The 15,932-nt window shown below is 39.7% G+C and overlaps 2 protein-coding genes across 2 annotated transcripts in view; one reads left to right on the forward strand and one right to left on the reverse strand.

Moving 5' to 3' along the window:
• The first annotated feature begins 1,165 nt into the window (after window positions 1-1,165).
• On the forward strand, window positions 1,166-6,363 carry rfk (riboflavin kinase). The gene is made up of 4 exons (XM_033620532.2): window positions 1,166-1,715; window positions 3,509-3,660; window positions 4,963-5,065; window positions 5,312-6,363. Exons 1-4 carry the CDS (start codon window positions 1,634-1,636, stop codon window positions 5,482-5,484), a joined length of 510 nt encoding a protein of 169 aa, XP_033476423.1. The 5' UTR covers window positions 1,166-1,633; the 3' UTR covers window positions 5,485-6,363.
• Window positions 6,364-12,413: 6,050 nt separating this feature from the next.
• The window catches only part of pcsk5b (proprotein convertase subtilisin/kexin type 5b), a 124,505-nt gene continuing 120,986 nt past the window's right edge, over window positions 12,414-15,932 (reverse strand). Inside the window, exon 37 of the mRNA XM_033618842.2 lies at window positions 12,414-15,079. Coding sequence (XP_033474733.1) covers window positions 14,667-15,079 — 413 coding nt within the window. The 3' untranslated portion in view covers window positions 12,414-14,666. The remainder of the gene's footprint in view (window positions 15,080-15,932) is intronic.

The raw sequence follows: 15,932 nt of genomic DNA on the forward strand, positions 1-15,932 counted from the left end.
AACTACAAAAATTCGGGAATTTAGGCTATTTGATGGCAGTTAAATCGTATTAATTTTAATTTGCTGATTTGTGAAACATCATGTGTAACATCTCTTTACAACTGACACTTGAAATGATGAAGGCGCTTGCAAACGACAAGGCCTCCAAAATGTCAACCATAGTTTGGTTTTTAAATTTAAATTCTACTAGGCACTGCGGAAAGAGCACCTGTTAATGTATGCAAAATGCTTAGTAGTAATGATATGTAAGGATGGTACACTTGGCTTGTTGTAGAACATGCTTTGCGTTTTCATCGCCCAAACGCAACACTTTAGCGTCTAAAATATGCGTCACTTTTCCCCTAGACAACCTGTGTCTCTGGAGTCACATGCGGCTCTATGGCCCCTCTCCAGTGACTCCCTGTGGCTTTGACCAAAATATAAATTAAAATAAATAGAATAAAATCAGATGAAATTAAATGAAATAAAATAAATAAATGATTCAAATAAAATAATAAATAAATCAAATAGAAATGACTAACGGCTATTTTATTGAACATATTATTTTTTTATTTCTCAGTGTTGTAGACCTGAAGAAATTCTTACATTCTCCATTGTAAAAATGTGGAGCTTGTCCTCCGAATTAAAATAAATAAATAAATAAAAAATTCAACAACTAAAATGTGAGTAATAAATCTACTGCCTGTACCTTTTCCTCAAAAATTTGCCATACCACGATAGTGGTGGCTAGTCTTGAGTCTTCCTAGCTGGTTAGCTATGGATACCAAATCCAAAAAGTAAAAATCTCAGGATAAAATAGAGAATTTAGAGTGCATGGACAGATTTGTTTGCTTTCACTTCCAGCTCTGCAAAGTGAAAGTACTAAATAATCATAAATAGGCCCCTAATGCCCCACAGGGTAGCCACCTTTTGGTAAAAACATATTAATAAATGCAATTTAGAATTAATAGACTGTTTTACCTTTAATATAAGGTTCGAATATGTTTTGCGGCTCCACACAGATTTTTTTATTATTATTTTTAGTCAAAAATGGTTCCTTTGAAAGTAAAGGTGGCTGATCCCTGCCCTAGATGGGTCCATGAATGCCTCATTCCCAATCGCTCTTTTTTCCTACAACACATGAACCCCACATGAGACTCCCGGCTCGCTTTGGTCACGCGGTCAATGACATCAGGAGAAGCATTACGGAGGCAGATGTGTCCACCACATGTAACTATAGGGCTTCATGTCATCGTCATGCTGTAAGTGGACCCAAGTGGAACCGGGACTGTCATCTTCCGAGTACTGTACAACCAAAACCTTTGGATAAACCCGGTCTGGGATCAGGGTCCTTCTCTTGAAGCTAACAACAGCTAGCTCAGCTAGCATAGCTGTGAACTTTTACCATCGCTGCTCAGTGAGTGACGTTCAACTTTATCCAACTCGACCAAGCTAACCAGGCAGGTGAACCTATAGCTAAATACAAGGACGGACTCTGGAGTCTACAAGGGTGATATTTTAGTTGTGCTAACTGTCAGAGAGTGCCAGGCAGCAGTGCTGGCTGAGTAGTCAGACCGACTTCCTTCCTTGTGTCGTTCGAGGTCATTCTGTAGCCTCCATCTGAGGTAGCCAGCTGTTGTTAAGAGAGCTAGTCATGAAGAGCCTTCCGTATTTCTGTCGGGGAGAGGTCATCCGAGGCTTCGGGAGAGGAAGCAAAGAACTGGGAATACCTACAGGTAAGCTAAACATCTACCTTTAATCCGAGCTTTTGAGGGGCTAACATGTAAGATAGTTTACGCAGATAGCGTAAGGTCAGTCGGAATCTGTACGGAGTAACCAGAGAGGGAACTAGTGTACTGGTAGATAATTAAAATAGTCAGTGTGAGGTGATGACATGAGTGTCCTCCAGACTCTCTCTGATGATTCATCAGATACCCGAACTGATCATTCATACTCCTTGGCGTTCAGTTACCGGTTTCAATGAGCTGCGCTGATGACGACACCGTTTTACGCAACCAGCGCGCATCGTTTTTTGACTGCGGTAAATGTGAGTTAAGTAACGAAACTCGGCAGATGTTGAAAGCCCCGGTATTTACCCAAATCACCGCTATTATGTAACTGTGGATGCTTCCAGAAATGTAACGTCATATCTCAGTCCAAATGAACGAACGAAAAAATGTTATAAAAATCGTAAAATAAAAAGTCAAATCAGATCTATTAAAAAGGCAAACCTGTACCTTGTTGTGATTAATGTAATATTGTCGCTATATTATTTATATAATATCTATACATACCATTTACTCTCAGAAAGGACATACAGTAGCTAATGACAGCATATGTGTGCATGTGTTTAATCATTTCAAATGTGGCTCACAATGTTTTTGATGGTGAATCAGACTTAAAGGTCCAGTGTGTAGGATTAAGGGGCATCTATTGGCAGATATGGTAGTACATAATATCCATAACTATCCATACATCCATCAATGTTCATCTGCTTATCCAGGGCCAGGTCACAGGGGCAGCAGGCCAAGCAAAGCACCCCAGATGCCCCTCTCTCCTGCAATTTATAACCATCATGCTTTTATTAATTTATAATCACCTGAAAATAAGAATCATTGAGTTTTTGTTAACTTAAAATGACCTGTTACATCGAGCTACATATGGAGCAGGTCCTCTTCTGACCCCCAGGAACACTGCTCAGCCTTGCTTTCAATTCTTTCCAGTGACCGTTTGTGGGACTGAAGTGACAAAACACCCCGCGGCCCAACCATCACATTACATTTGTAAAACTGTTGCTAGGACACCTTGAACTGCAAACAATTTCAGTTATGACTCCGTTTTTTTTATGAATTTTTGATCTATAGAGGGTTAACATTTGTAAAACTTATCTTGAGCCTTGAAAAATGACAATGTTAAGTGTGGGAAAGGAGCTAGATCCTGTGAGTGGGGTCAGCGGTAGAAACTCTACCTCGCACATCCAGTGGGCTGCATGTCATGGTAGTAAACCAGGAAGTAAAGTAAGAAACTTTTTAAGCTAGAAACTTTTTAGGCATATGTGCTAGGTGAGCAACCCCGTTGGAATGAATAGGTGCCATCTTGTCATCTGGTATCTAATTAGTATTATACATCTATGGCATAATGGTGAAATATTCCCACCTTGAACAGGTAGTTTAAAAAGGACTATTGAATATAAAGAATATGTAAATACATCATTAAGCAAACAGTAGTAGCTTTTAAGACAGAGTCATGTGCCTAACCATGCAGAGCTTCTAAACAGTGAAGACATATGCCGAAAGTACCCAGTGTTCTCAGGTACTGTAATGAAAAACATTTATGGGACAAATGTCTAACCTTGGTTATCTTAACAACTAGTTTAAAAGTTTCTCTAAATAGAGTTCTCTGCTTTAAGATGACACTGAGCAAGACACTTTTTGTATTTTAGGATGAGCAGCTCTCTAGCTGAGCTTACATGCTAACTTATCTCTGTCCTTATTCTGACTTTTTCTCCCCTTCTCTCCCCCATTTCCAGCCAACTTTCCTGACTCAGTGGTGGACAATCTTCCAGCAGACATCGGCACAGGGATCTACTATGGCTGGGCCTGTGTCGGTAATGGCAATGTCTACAAGATGGTGATGAGCATTGGCTGGAACCCTTACTACAAAAATACCAAGAAGTCCATGGTCAGTACAAGGAAAGCAGCATTCACTGCAAACTGCATGGTGTTGTAGTCAGAAAGATGGCGTGCACATTGCAAATCTAATTATAAGATGTGAAGTAGTCTTTGACAAATCAGGGTTGAAAGGCAGAGATGGTTTAGTCACAAGGCCATGGTTCAAACTTGGAATCAGATTTCCTGCAGTAGGACAAAAAAAATTGAATTAAGAAAAATAGCTTTTTATTAAAATAAAATAAATACCCTTTTTGTTGAAAATGTTTCAAGAGACTAGTGGCTATAGTCTGCACTGTAGACACATTTATTTAGGCAACACCCCGAGCTGTTCTGTCAAGTGAAAGCGCCTGCTGTTGCCTGATATCAGACAGTATTGTCAACTCATTGCACTCCGTTTTCATCTTCAGGCTGACAGAGTCCACACTAACTGATTTCCGTGGGGGAGGGTGATTTGATTCTCCCTTACCTACAACTAGTGACCAATGTATCCACCTGAATCTAACATCAACATCATTGAAAGAGTGGAGAAGAGCAAAGTAAATCAAACTTCGATGTCAGGCAGTATTGAGAAGACATGTTGATCAGGAACAGCCGCAGTAGCAGCGTCTATCTTGTCTGTAGCACTCACCATTGTCATTACTCCTCATTGGTTCTGGAGCACTGCTTGACAACAGCTTGACAAAAGCATAAGTCCCAGTCGTGCTGCTTGTTGGCTAAATGAGTCCCCTCCGCAGAGCTCATTGGTTGTTTCTTATCTTAACCTGCTTCATGTCACGATGCCAGACAGATCAGTCAACTTGAACTCAATGGGGTGGGATTCCAAGGTCTGGACCCACGCAGCACTTGTTGTGAATGAAGTCATGAAATTTGTTTCAAAGTGTTTTAATCCCGTTTGTATACTTTGTACACACGCCATAAACAACAGTTTTTCGTCATTTACTGCCATGTTCACAGTGACTTGTAGAGTTCTGTCTCTGTCTGCTTGTGTGAACCAGGGGTGTAAATCAGGGGCATGTGATTGATATCAGACGGTACTGGTAAATACTCTTACTCTTACTCTTAGTGTGTGCCTGGATGGAAATGGTGATACATTCTTGCCGTGGGAATTTTAAACTAAAGGCGTATCTTTAAGGTGACCATATGCATCAGTATCTGTATTGGATTACTTGGATAACTCCAAGTCAATGTATCAGTGTGAACCTAGCATAAAACATTCTGGTTTGATAACACAATATTAAAATGTAGTACATTACATTTGACAGTTGTTGTATTCTTTAAAAATGTATTCATATATTGTTTTTTGTTGTTGTAGGAGACTCATGTGATTCACACATTCAAAGAGGACTTTTATGGGGAGGTTCTCAGTGTTGTCATGGTGGGCTACATCCGTCCGGAGAGAAGCTACAACTCACTTGGTAGGACACCTTTCTCTGTCTTTATCTCTCCCTCTTTCACACACTCACACATGCTCATACACACACTCTTTCTCTCACACAAACACACACAATTTCAATTTGTGTATGCCTGCAGTCAAAGGCATAACATGATCCGTGCCTCCAGATTTGATCTTGCTATTTTTCCTCTTAAGCCTCCACGATTCCCTCCCTGTACCTCTCTGTCTCTCCTCGTCTTTATCTCTCCCTCATTTCTGTTCCTAACAGAAGCGCTCATCGCAGCCATAAACAACGACATTGAGGAGGCCAAGGTCAAGCTGGAGCTCCCAGAGCATCTCAAACTGAAAGACGACAACTTCTTCACCAGCACTCCCAGCTCGTTGTCAGCGCTGCCCCCCACCACTGCATCCACATCACAGACTATTATGAATGGTCACTGACAGCTGGTTGTGACTGTTGCACTTTGTGCACAAACATGCACACACACACCAGAAAAACACAAAGGTTTCCATATACACACGGGTGTATGCACTCATTAAAATGCACAGCCTCATACTGAGATCTCCTAGCTGTCGTCATGGTTGCAGATGGACGCCATCGTAAACATCTTTTCTATTGTACTTCTCTTTTACTTCCTCAGTGTGTCTATTTGAAGAACTGTTTAACTTCTTGTATGAGTTTGTTGCAGATAGCCAGTCACGTCATAGATGTTTATTTGTATATATCCAAACCATATTGCCTCATTTTACATCATAACTGTGTGTGAATCTCTTTGGTCCCACTGTGCATTTGGAATCTTTTATGTGAGAAGGAACTTAAAAATACAGATTTTAGGATGAAGGTGGCCACTAAATACAAGCAATTCTGTAATAATCTTTATATAATCGAAGACACAAATGAACCGCAAACTCAACTCCGTGAACACTACCTAGCCAACGTTGAAAAACAGGATACCTATCATGTACTGTTCTGTTGATGTTTGTTTCTGTGTGTTAGAGACAGAAGTCTGGGCATTATTATCTCTAACGAAAACACTGGCCGCACTGTTGGATGGCTTGATGCAACAAATTGTCTAAACGCAAGGCATCTGTGGGAGGATGGGGAAATTAAATTATGAAATGATATAAATTTAATGGTATTAAAGTATCTTTGCTTTCTCTTATTTTCCTCTTGAGAAAACATCTTTCCAGTGTGACACAAGCCCTCTACTGTTTATCACTGCCCTGAAAAATTATCCCGTTACATCTGACTAAAGATTGGATTTAGGGTTTTTGATGCATTATGCAGAATAAAATCTCACAGGGATTATTTGATAACCATTAGAATGGTCGTGTATTTGATAAAATGTGCAGAAAAACATGTTGTAAAGAGCAGATTTTAAAATAATGTCAGCCTATGTGCTCTCTGGATTTGATTGGTACTCTTTTGACACCAAATGTATTTCCATTATCAGTCTGTTGGCCGATAAAGCAAGCACATTCTTATGCACATTGTTTTCACTGCAGCTTGCCTGATGTTCAGATTTACAGCACACTAGTCTGTGTGGGTTTGTCACAGATAGTAAAACATTGATAGGTGATATGAGATGAAGTGTAAGGTCCACAGATCCTGTTTCCTGCTCTGATATTTACAAAGGGCAAGTCTTTAAAGTGTATAGAGTCAAATTTATACCATAAATACGGTAAAGGATGATCATGCTGAAAATCCTAATACACACAATATTCTTGATCTCATCTAAATATATTCGTTTCTTTTTGTTTCATGAGGTCTTTATTTTAAATGACATTTGCTAAATTTTAGCAAATGTATTCAAAAACTGTTAGCTCTCTAGGTCTGTGTGTGTGTGTGTGTGTGCCTGCACCTTTAGCTTTAGCACGTTTAGCTTTTACAACGAAAATGACTTGCAGCTAAAACTGTGTAAAGCTCTTTCACCCTATATAAATAATTTAAATGAATGAGACACATGAGTATAGCTATGTGATTTTGGGGTTTTTAAGTTTGTGTTGTGTTTTAGTTTATTAAAGTGTTACTTAGGGAGTAAAAGATACGACTGCAATTTAATGAATGTTGACATTTCTCATGCAACAGTAGCTTTGTTCATCTTAGGAAGAGCTGTGCTGTTTTTCCAGGTACCTGTTTATTCTCAGTCCGGTAGTTTGTGTTTTTCCTTTAAACCTTTTTTTTTTTTTTTTTTTTTTTTTTTTTAACTGGGAGAGAAATGACTGAAAGAATCGATACAGGAAGCAGTATTTCACTGTAACCATGTCGACACATTCACTGCTGTGTTAAGATTTTATTTCATGTCGAATGCTACATTATTGGTTCATCCTCTAAAGCACTTAATGTACAGAAGGAATCTCACTGTAACCTTGAATTGTGATGTGCTGCTTCTTTAGACCCGTCAAAGATTTTAAAGGTCCAGTGTGAAGGAGTTAGGGGCACAGAGCCCACCATGTTGTTCTACAGTAGCCCAGAATGGACAAACCAAACACTGGCTCTAGGTAGAGCCGTTTTATTGGCATGCTTTCACGTCAGCCACAACAGCTCTCCTACACACATTGGAGAAGTGTCCGTTCTGCAACCTCACCACTAGATGCCATTAAATCCTACACACTGGACCTTTAAGAGGAATGTTTTCATAACCCTGACACATTTGACCCCTGCTGCAGAAAGGTCAAATGTTTTCCAGGCTCATTTGTTACATTTTTTTATCCTAGTTTACACAGGGACCAGGGTTACTGCATGTAGATTTACCAGTTCAGCACCTCTTTTACGTTTTCATTCTTGCGTTATGTGTAATTTAATCAAATAAAGAGTTTTATCAAATTCATTTTTTTTTTCATTTATTGGTCATTTTTTATTATTTCACATATGGGTAAGCTGTGATGGAAATACCGCTGATTAAAAATCCAAAAAGTGTAGAAAACAGGATAAAATATTAGAGGATATTCACATGGCTGGCCTTTTTTGATTTCTTAAAGCCAAGGGGTCTTTTTGGGACTCTGACATCATTAGCTGACATCCGCCTGAATGTGGATTTTGTACTAATATCAGTGTCACAAATTGTGCAGATACAAATATTAATGGGGCAATGCCTGTGAGCTAGTCCAGGCAGCCAAAAATTTCTCAGCTCCCCCTCTGCTTTACTGCTACTGCCATGCCTCAGTGTTGCTTCTTACTCTTTCAGCCCCACTTAACTAACCAACCCACCTATAATTTTTTATAGCATAGAAAATTCTAACAACAGGACAAAGTATTATTTGACCACTGAATGCCTGTTACTTTTAACTAACTTTTCATGCTGTTGTCTCGGCCAGGACTCCCTTGTCAAAAAAGATTAGGAATCTCTGTGGGAATATTACTAAAATAGAGATTAAATAAAATAAAATGAAAGATTTCAGGACTGAAATTCTCACTTGTTTTTTTCCATTTGAACTACTGTGTTTTAAAATATTTAAACGTCAGGAGGTGAGGTGGGTGCATGTGTGTGTGTGTGTGTGTGTGTGTGTGTGTGGAGAAGAGGGGGGAGAGGGAGAGAGGGAGATGCTGGTAGAGAGATAGAGTGTGTTATTAGTCACTGTTTATGCCACTTATTATGCTTCTGTGCATTGCTCTTTTTTATGCTGTTTCTGTATTATGTTGAGGAGGGCCATGTATATGTGTGTGTGTGTGTGTGTGTGTGTGTACACACACGCTAAAAAAAGTGGATTGGTTGCTCGCTGCTGAAAATGTGGCCTATCGACATTTTCTGGTTAAAGAATAAGGCCCAGTTAAATTTGTTAGCCCTGCTGTCAGGTATATTTGTAATTAAAAGTCAAACAGCCACATTGGGTGTGAGAATGTGTAGATAGGTGTCAGAGCAGGAACAAAAACTGCAGCCTGAAGCATTTTACCTGATAAAGCTCCGGAGGGGAAAGCCAAAGTCAGAGTCAAGCACACGTGTGAAGGAGGTGCAGTGGCAGATGTCCCTGAGCCAATGTTGTGTCTAGTATGAGATAAGACACTGGACTCAACCTGCTGTGCTGTGCTGGGGATTCAACGTAAAGGTTATCTACTAAAAGTCAACGTCAAGTATAGTGACATTACAGGAGCTTGATGTATCATGAAACTAATATAATATAACAGTGCTTAAGGGGCTAGGTAACTAGGACAACTTAGAATCTGAAAAACTGTACCTTGGTGATAAGTGTATCTCTAAAGGGTCGTCATTTTTAATTAGCATGAGGATACAGAATACTAAGTAGAAAACAGCAATAAAAATGTGATGTTATAGTAACCCCTTTTGACACAGATAAGGAACCAGTTAAGACCACACTTGAATAGGTCAACATAGACTCAAAAATTATTTGTACTCATTTAAAAGTAGTATACACGAGCATCCTCTTATAGCAAGAGGGTTCCCGGTTTGAATCTGGGGTGGGGGGGGGTTCAAGCCCCAGGGTGGGGAAGCCCTTCTGTGTCAGTGTGGGTTTTCTCCAGCTTCCTCCCACAGTCCAAAGGTTAATTGGAGACTTTAAATTGGCTGTAGGTGTGAATGAGAGCGTTAATGGTTGTCTGTCTCTTTCGGTTGGCCCTGCGATAGTCTGGTGACCTGTCCAGGGTGTAGGATAAGCGGTTACCAAAAATAAATGAATAAGCATATTCAGCTTTTGTAACCCAGTCACCAGAATAAATGTTGGCATTGTAGGCTACCTTTCTGCAAACCATGGAAATATTACGTTTGTATGTTATATTTAGTAGCAGATACGTTGAAATTTTATGTTTCAAAAACACTGTGGTTACAGTGTGGTTATGGTTACAGTGTGGTTATGTTTAGGCACTAAAATCACTTGGTTATGGTTTGGAAAAGGTCATGTTTTAGTTTATAATACCCACTTCAGTCAGGAAAACTTTAGTCAAAGAAAACTTTATTTCCATTTGCAGTCTTATATTTGGCTGTACGGCTCTGTTCTGGGGCCTCTCTGCTTTTCCTCGGGCCTACGTGGAAAGCCTAAGCCAGAGAGAGCAGCAGCAAAGACTCCCCGGGAACAGAACAGAGCAGCATCAATGACAAACAGAAATGACATTGATAAGTCAGACACAGCATGAAAAGGAGGAGCTGGGGTGCAGGCAGATTACAAAGTGGCCTGCAGAGGAAGCAGCAACAGTAGGCAGGCCAGAGCAGTTTGAACAGGGCTCCCTGAGTGAGATTTGCCAATTGGTTGCATAGAAAGGAATCATGTGATCTATCAGCTGACTCCCTTCCATCGATCAGCTGCTCCATCAGTTGATTGGGCTGTTTGAGATCAGCCAATGTAGCTGGGATGTGAGCTGAGCTTGACAAAGTGTCCTGCCTGATCTAACGCCATGCACAATTTTTGGTGCCACAATCCCCACTGGAAACACAGCGATTTCTCTTCTTTTTTTTAAATTGTTTTCTGTGGCACTATCTCTGGTGTAACAGCTATGTCACATTAAAAAACAACCACAGTGTGTGACACTATCCCAGCAGAAAACACACCGATGTTGGTAAAAAAAACAACAGCTTTTTGTGGCCTGGTATGCCTGGTAGAAAAACAGTTACAGGGTGTTAAAACACACCTACGTTTGGTAGCTAAATAGCTGCTGGAGTGCAGGAATGTCTTGTTAGAAACACCCGGTTTTGTTGTTTGTTGGTGTTGAACAGTAGTCTGCAGCATGGCAGGCATCTCGCCTAGATGTCGCGTAGGGTTCAATCCCATCCACCTCAAACAAACAAGTAAGCTCATATTCTACATCTCATTAGAAACACTGGATCACATATGGAATGTGACCAGGGTTTCCAGAAATGTACAATGAAACTAGTAGGCAACAGCACTCACAAAAGACTAGAAATCTATGTTTTAATAGGGCAACACACGGCCAAACAAAATGACAGATGCGTTTCGGCCTAAGCCTTCTTCAGTGTATCAAACAGAGGCAAAGACACTGAATACTATTTATATACATAGGTAAAGTTCTAGCACCAATCACAGTGCAAGGTGTAATGAGAGGCAATAGAAACCATATGTGTAGCAGCTGCAGCCAATGACAGGCTGACACAAGACAATTGCCAAGACTGATGCACAAGAATCAATACATGCAAACAGAGATATTCAAATACATTGAAACATATAAGAACATCAAAATTATTCAGCTTCAGACTAGCTGAATGAGAAAAATGTTAGACAATAAGAAGGGGAGAATTAAGGTGACAGAAAAGAGTCTCTGTAAAATTGTCTTTCATGTAAGGATGAAATTTCCTGTTGTCTTTTTTGACCATTAGACTACTTTAGGATATATTGTCCCTTTTTATGAGGACTTCTTTTTTAATACATTTATATTCGGTGTCTTCATACATATCACAGAGGTTCCACTAATCCTTGAAGCCCCTGTATTCCCCTTTTGAATGTAAATGTCTCCCTCTTTTTCAGAGACTTTTATTCACCTTAATTAATCAGTTTACTGTTCCCTCCACTATTAAGGCTACTCAATATTATACAATTGATTAGTAGAGACCTGTAATCATTTTTAAATCTTTTCTAACTCTATATTTTTAGTATTGATATTGGTGTAGATTCTTTTTAATAGGTTCAGGCTATTTTTCTGGGGTTCTTCTAGTCCCTAGTAGAAGTATATCCAGTGACTTAAAAGCCTCTTTTCAGTCTTTTCTGTCACCTTAATTCTCCCCTTCTTATTGTCTAACATGTTTCTCATTCAGCTAGTCTGAAGCTTAATAATTTTGATGTTCTTATATGTTTCAATGTATTTGAATATCTCTGTTTGCATGTATTGATTCTTGTGCATCAGTCTTGGCAATTGTCTTGTGTCAGCCTGCCATTGGCTGCAACTGCTACACATATGGTTTCTATTGCCTCTCATTACACCTTACACTGTGATTGGTGCTAGAACTTATGTATATAAATAGTATTCAGTGTCTTTGCCTCTGTTTGATAGACTGAAGAAGGCTTAGGCCGAAACATGTCTATCATTTTGTCTGGCCATGTGTTGCCCTATTAAAACATTTTGACTCTTGTCTTTTGTGAGTGCTGTTGCCTACTAGTTTCATTGGAATCTCTCTGCAACTTGCACCCATCACGATTGGAAATACTGGAGTTGTGCGTCCTCCTTCCTTCAGAAATGTACAATGCCAACATTTTCTTTTGGCATCTGGGCTGCTTACATTACATAATCACACTCACCAAATCCTAAATTGACATGTTACTATGCTCAATAATTACAGGGAACAACCAACAGCAGTCACTGTGCTGACTTGCATGCAAGTCTTTCCCAAATCACTTTGACTCACCTCTGTACAGCAGCAGGTTAATTCATAACACAAATGTTCATCAAGAGTGCACACACTCACAACACAGATCAAAATCCAACTTTATTACCAAACAATGATTACAGCATATCTCACCTCAAACAAAGTACAGAGAAAGATCCATATGATTTACTCTTCACACTTTACAGTGGGCGGGATGCAGACCCGTTATTATCTCAGGGAGACGGCGATACAAGGCAACTGCACAGCACTTAAGTCAAAGAGTGAGTTAAAGGGGGGAAAATCTTCAACTGCAACCTTCTGCTGTGTTATGAGCAGTTATCTGGACACTCACATAGATGCATTTCACTGTGGCCTAAATAAAATGAAACCAGAGAAAATGTTTTCCTCTATGTGTAAACTAACCTGAAAAGATCCAAACAGTACCACACAGGGTTACAGATCAGATTGTGCTTCAGTGTAAAGTTTGCTTTGTATTCTGAGGTGACACCTGCAGTGCAATACACAGTCCAGTTTACTGTTTAAACAAATGTAACACAGCAAGTTCTGACAGTAATGTTACAATAAGAGCTTTAAACTAGATAATGCAGAAACAGAGGAAGCATGTTACACAACTGTGTTGTTAAAACTAGAACAATCAAATGTAATGAAATGCAATCTTATATAAATCTAACTCTGCAAATTGTAATATGAATGTATGATTGTGTAAGATTCTCTTTTCACAAGCAGACAATAGCTACTGAGTCACATTATGCTGTAAACATACAAATTATCCTCAAATGAAATGATCTATTCTAGAAAATGTAAACAAACACATGAAAATGAATATGATTGTCAGCACATTCACAGTGTCCCCTGAGGTTTGTGACTCAAACAAAGACATCAAACTCTTCTTGCCAATCAAATGAAAGGTTTGGTAATCCAAAAGTAAACCAAAATTATTGATGTTGAGACACAGACAAAGAAATAGAGATTAGAACGGGCCTTCTCATTCAAATCAGTGCAGCAGGATGGTCAGAGCGGCGGACATTTTTATGTGTAATGTTGCCATTTCCAAGTTGTGAACTCACTAAGGTGGGGTTTTGCAGTAACGACCAAACAAGCAGCTGAGTAGTGCGTTTTTAATTGAGCAATCTGTCAATTTAAAAAATATTACCCTAACTGTTTCTTTTGTTGCCATCCGTTGCATGATTATTGAAACACGATGTAACGCTACTGTAGCTGCCTCAGAAGAACAAATAAAGCTGCTGCTCAGCGGGCAAAGAGGCAGAGCCAGCATATTTTTTACATCTAACTCGCTGAGTTAAGAATTTATTTCGATCAAACCAGAACTGGTGATTGTTGTAAAAGCCTACTAACTAACTAACTAGATTAGTAACAAGAATAACTAAGTCAGTTTTGTTGAGTGTTGTTTTGTCGAGTTTAAATGAAGGTTTTTTAAAATGAGTTAACGAGGCAGTTAAGTTTATACTAGTGTTAGTTCAGTGAAAGAGAGAAACTTGGATTGGTGGTTTGTATTTTTCTGTTTAATAGGGACAGTAGGTGTAAGGATAGGCTGAAACAGAGTCCTTAAACTGACATGTTTTGTCACCATAGCAACTCATAACAATCGCCATTTTCTTTTGTACTCATCGAATGACCAAGGTAAATAGTTCAATGTCCTTTCTACTACTTCTACTGTGCAAACATCAAATATTTTTGTCCTCAGATTTGTATGTATCCCAGATATGTACTTGAATATGTCGTGTATGAGTTGTTTTTTAGCCTCTGCAGGGTAAGACTGGAACAATAAGCACATTTAATTCTCTTAAGTCCTGTTGCTGCCAAACAAAGTTAACAGTAGTCATGGCAAACAACTCTGCCAACTGCAATCAGCCGTAACCTTATATTGTCAACAAAACTGTGGCATGATAGCAGGTTGGAACTGGTTTGGCATCATTTATCATGATGAAACGTCTCCTTCGACATGGGAGAAATGATTTTGAGACTATCAGAGAGGGCAAACAACCAGCACAAATATGATCATGAAATGTAGAAAATGTGCTGTGAATTCAGACTTCTAAACAATCTGATCAGTGCCACCAGCACATGGGGCCTGTGTAAATATGGCAAGAGGAGAGTATGTCTTTGAGATGTGATGTCATTGAAAAAATTTTGTGTGTGCTTGTCACCCTCCTTCACTGCTTCACCTGCTGACAGGATCTGAAGAGATCTAACTATTAAAAAAGATAAGAATTAAATAGACATCATGTGAACAATCTTCACACCATGTTTAGACAGCAATGATATGTTAGAAAGAGCCACTCCTCCCGAGTCAGGTCTTTGTGTGCTTTGTTTTCATCTGTAGGAGTAGCTCTCATCATCATACTCCAACTCAATCTCATCTTCATCCAAGAGTCCGTACTTGAACTTCCGATACACCGTCCCATCCTGTCCCATGTACACAATGTCCTCATCGTCATCGTCTTCCTCATCATCCTCGCATTCGGCAATGCGATCGCTGTACTCCCCAAATGAAGAGACAGCAGGCTGTAAGGCAACGCCTCCATTGGTATCCAGTTTCTCATAGCCTCCTGCTTTGATTTTAGGTGCCATTGCAACTGTTCTAGATCGAGCATTGAGGAAGAGGAAGACTCCTCCGCCCACAGAGAGGATAACTACAACACAGGCAGTGACAAAGAGTTTGGCGGTGCTGCCTTCGGCCTCTGAATCCTCTCTCATCAGAAAGTTGACACCCAGGACGCACTCCTCTGAGAAGGGGGAGATGGAGCACGACATTAGGTTACAATAACAAATGTAATCTGTAGACATCTGTAGACTGTTAATTATGTTTAATGTCTAACTTGCTCTGAGTTTCAGTGATTATGTTTGCTGATAAGATGCTCTGTGCCTTGTCTCATGGTGGCGCTTCACATTGCTGCTTTTAATAATCACCATGGTTTTAGACAATATGATCAAACATGCTGGTTTTGAACTGACCATCAGAAGAATGAAAATATTACAGTCTGTCAGTTCTTGATCTAAACCTTATTTTTTTACATTCTCACTCCGACCTTCTCACATATTGACTTTCCACTTCCACATACGACGTGCAAGGTACCCTGGGTGTGTTGGTTATTGACGTTCTGGGACACCGTGTGTTCCGCCTGTTACATGTATTGTCTTCTTTCAAAATACACTTCTGTTTTCACAGGAAATTTCCGTTTACATACAGTCTCTTTCAAAATAAATGCACTACATGGGTACAACACAACAAATTGACGTTTTGTTTTTTTTTTTCCTTGAACAACAAAAACACATGCTTGGGTTTAGGAAACAAAAGCTCATGGGTGGGTTTAGGAAAAAAGTACAGGGAATCTTATAAGACATGAACATCGCTCTCTCGGGTGAAAGTCAGTGTTTGTTGGACCCATCCACCACCCCTCCAACCCACCACAGTTTGACTTTCGCCCCCTTAAATTTCATCCTTGTCCTACCGCATTTCCCCCTGACATCGCTGGGTGCCATTAAACTATAACGGCAACTGGCCGCGTATCATGCAAACTTTAAAAGAAGCCTTTTTTCATTGGTTTCTGACGCTGCAATTTCGCTGACTTCAGAGTT

This window comes from Epinephelus lanceolatus, chromosome 9 (genome assembly GCF_041903045.1).
Source record: "Epinephelus lanceolatus isolate andai-2023 chromosome 9, ASM4190304v1, whole genome shotgun sequence".
In the NCBI taxonomy this organism is placed as follows: Eukaryota; Metazoa; Chordata; class Actinopteri; order Perciformes; family Serranidae; genus Epinephelus; species Epinephelus lanceolatus.

What these genes read in the sequence shown, in the direction of transcription:
- rfk (XM_033620532.2), top strand. Translation starts at nt 1,634, where the DNA reads ATGAAGAGCCTTCCGTATTTCTGTCGGGGAGAGGTCATCCGAGGCTTC. An exon ending in AGAACTGGGAATACCTACAG is followed by an intron (nt 1,716 to 3,508) that starts GTAAGCTAAACA and finishes CCCCATTTCCAG; the next exon opens with CCAACTTTCCTGACTCAGTG. An exon ending in GAGAAGCTACAACTCACTTG is followed by an intron (nt 5,066 to 5,311) that starts GTAGGACACCTT and finishes TGTTCCTAACAG; the next exon opens with AAGCGCTCATCGCAGCCATA.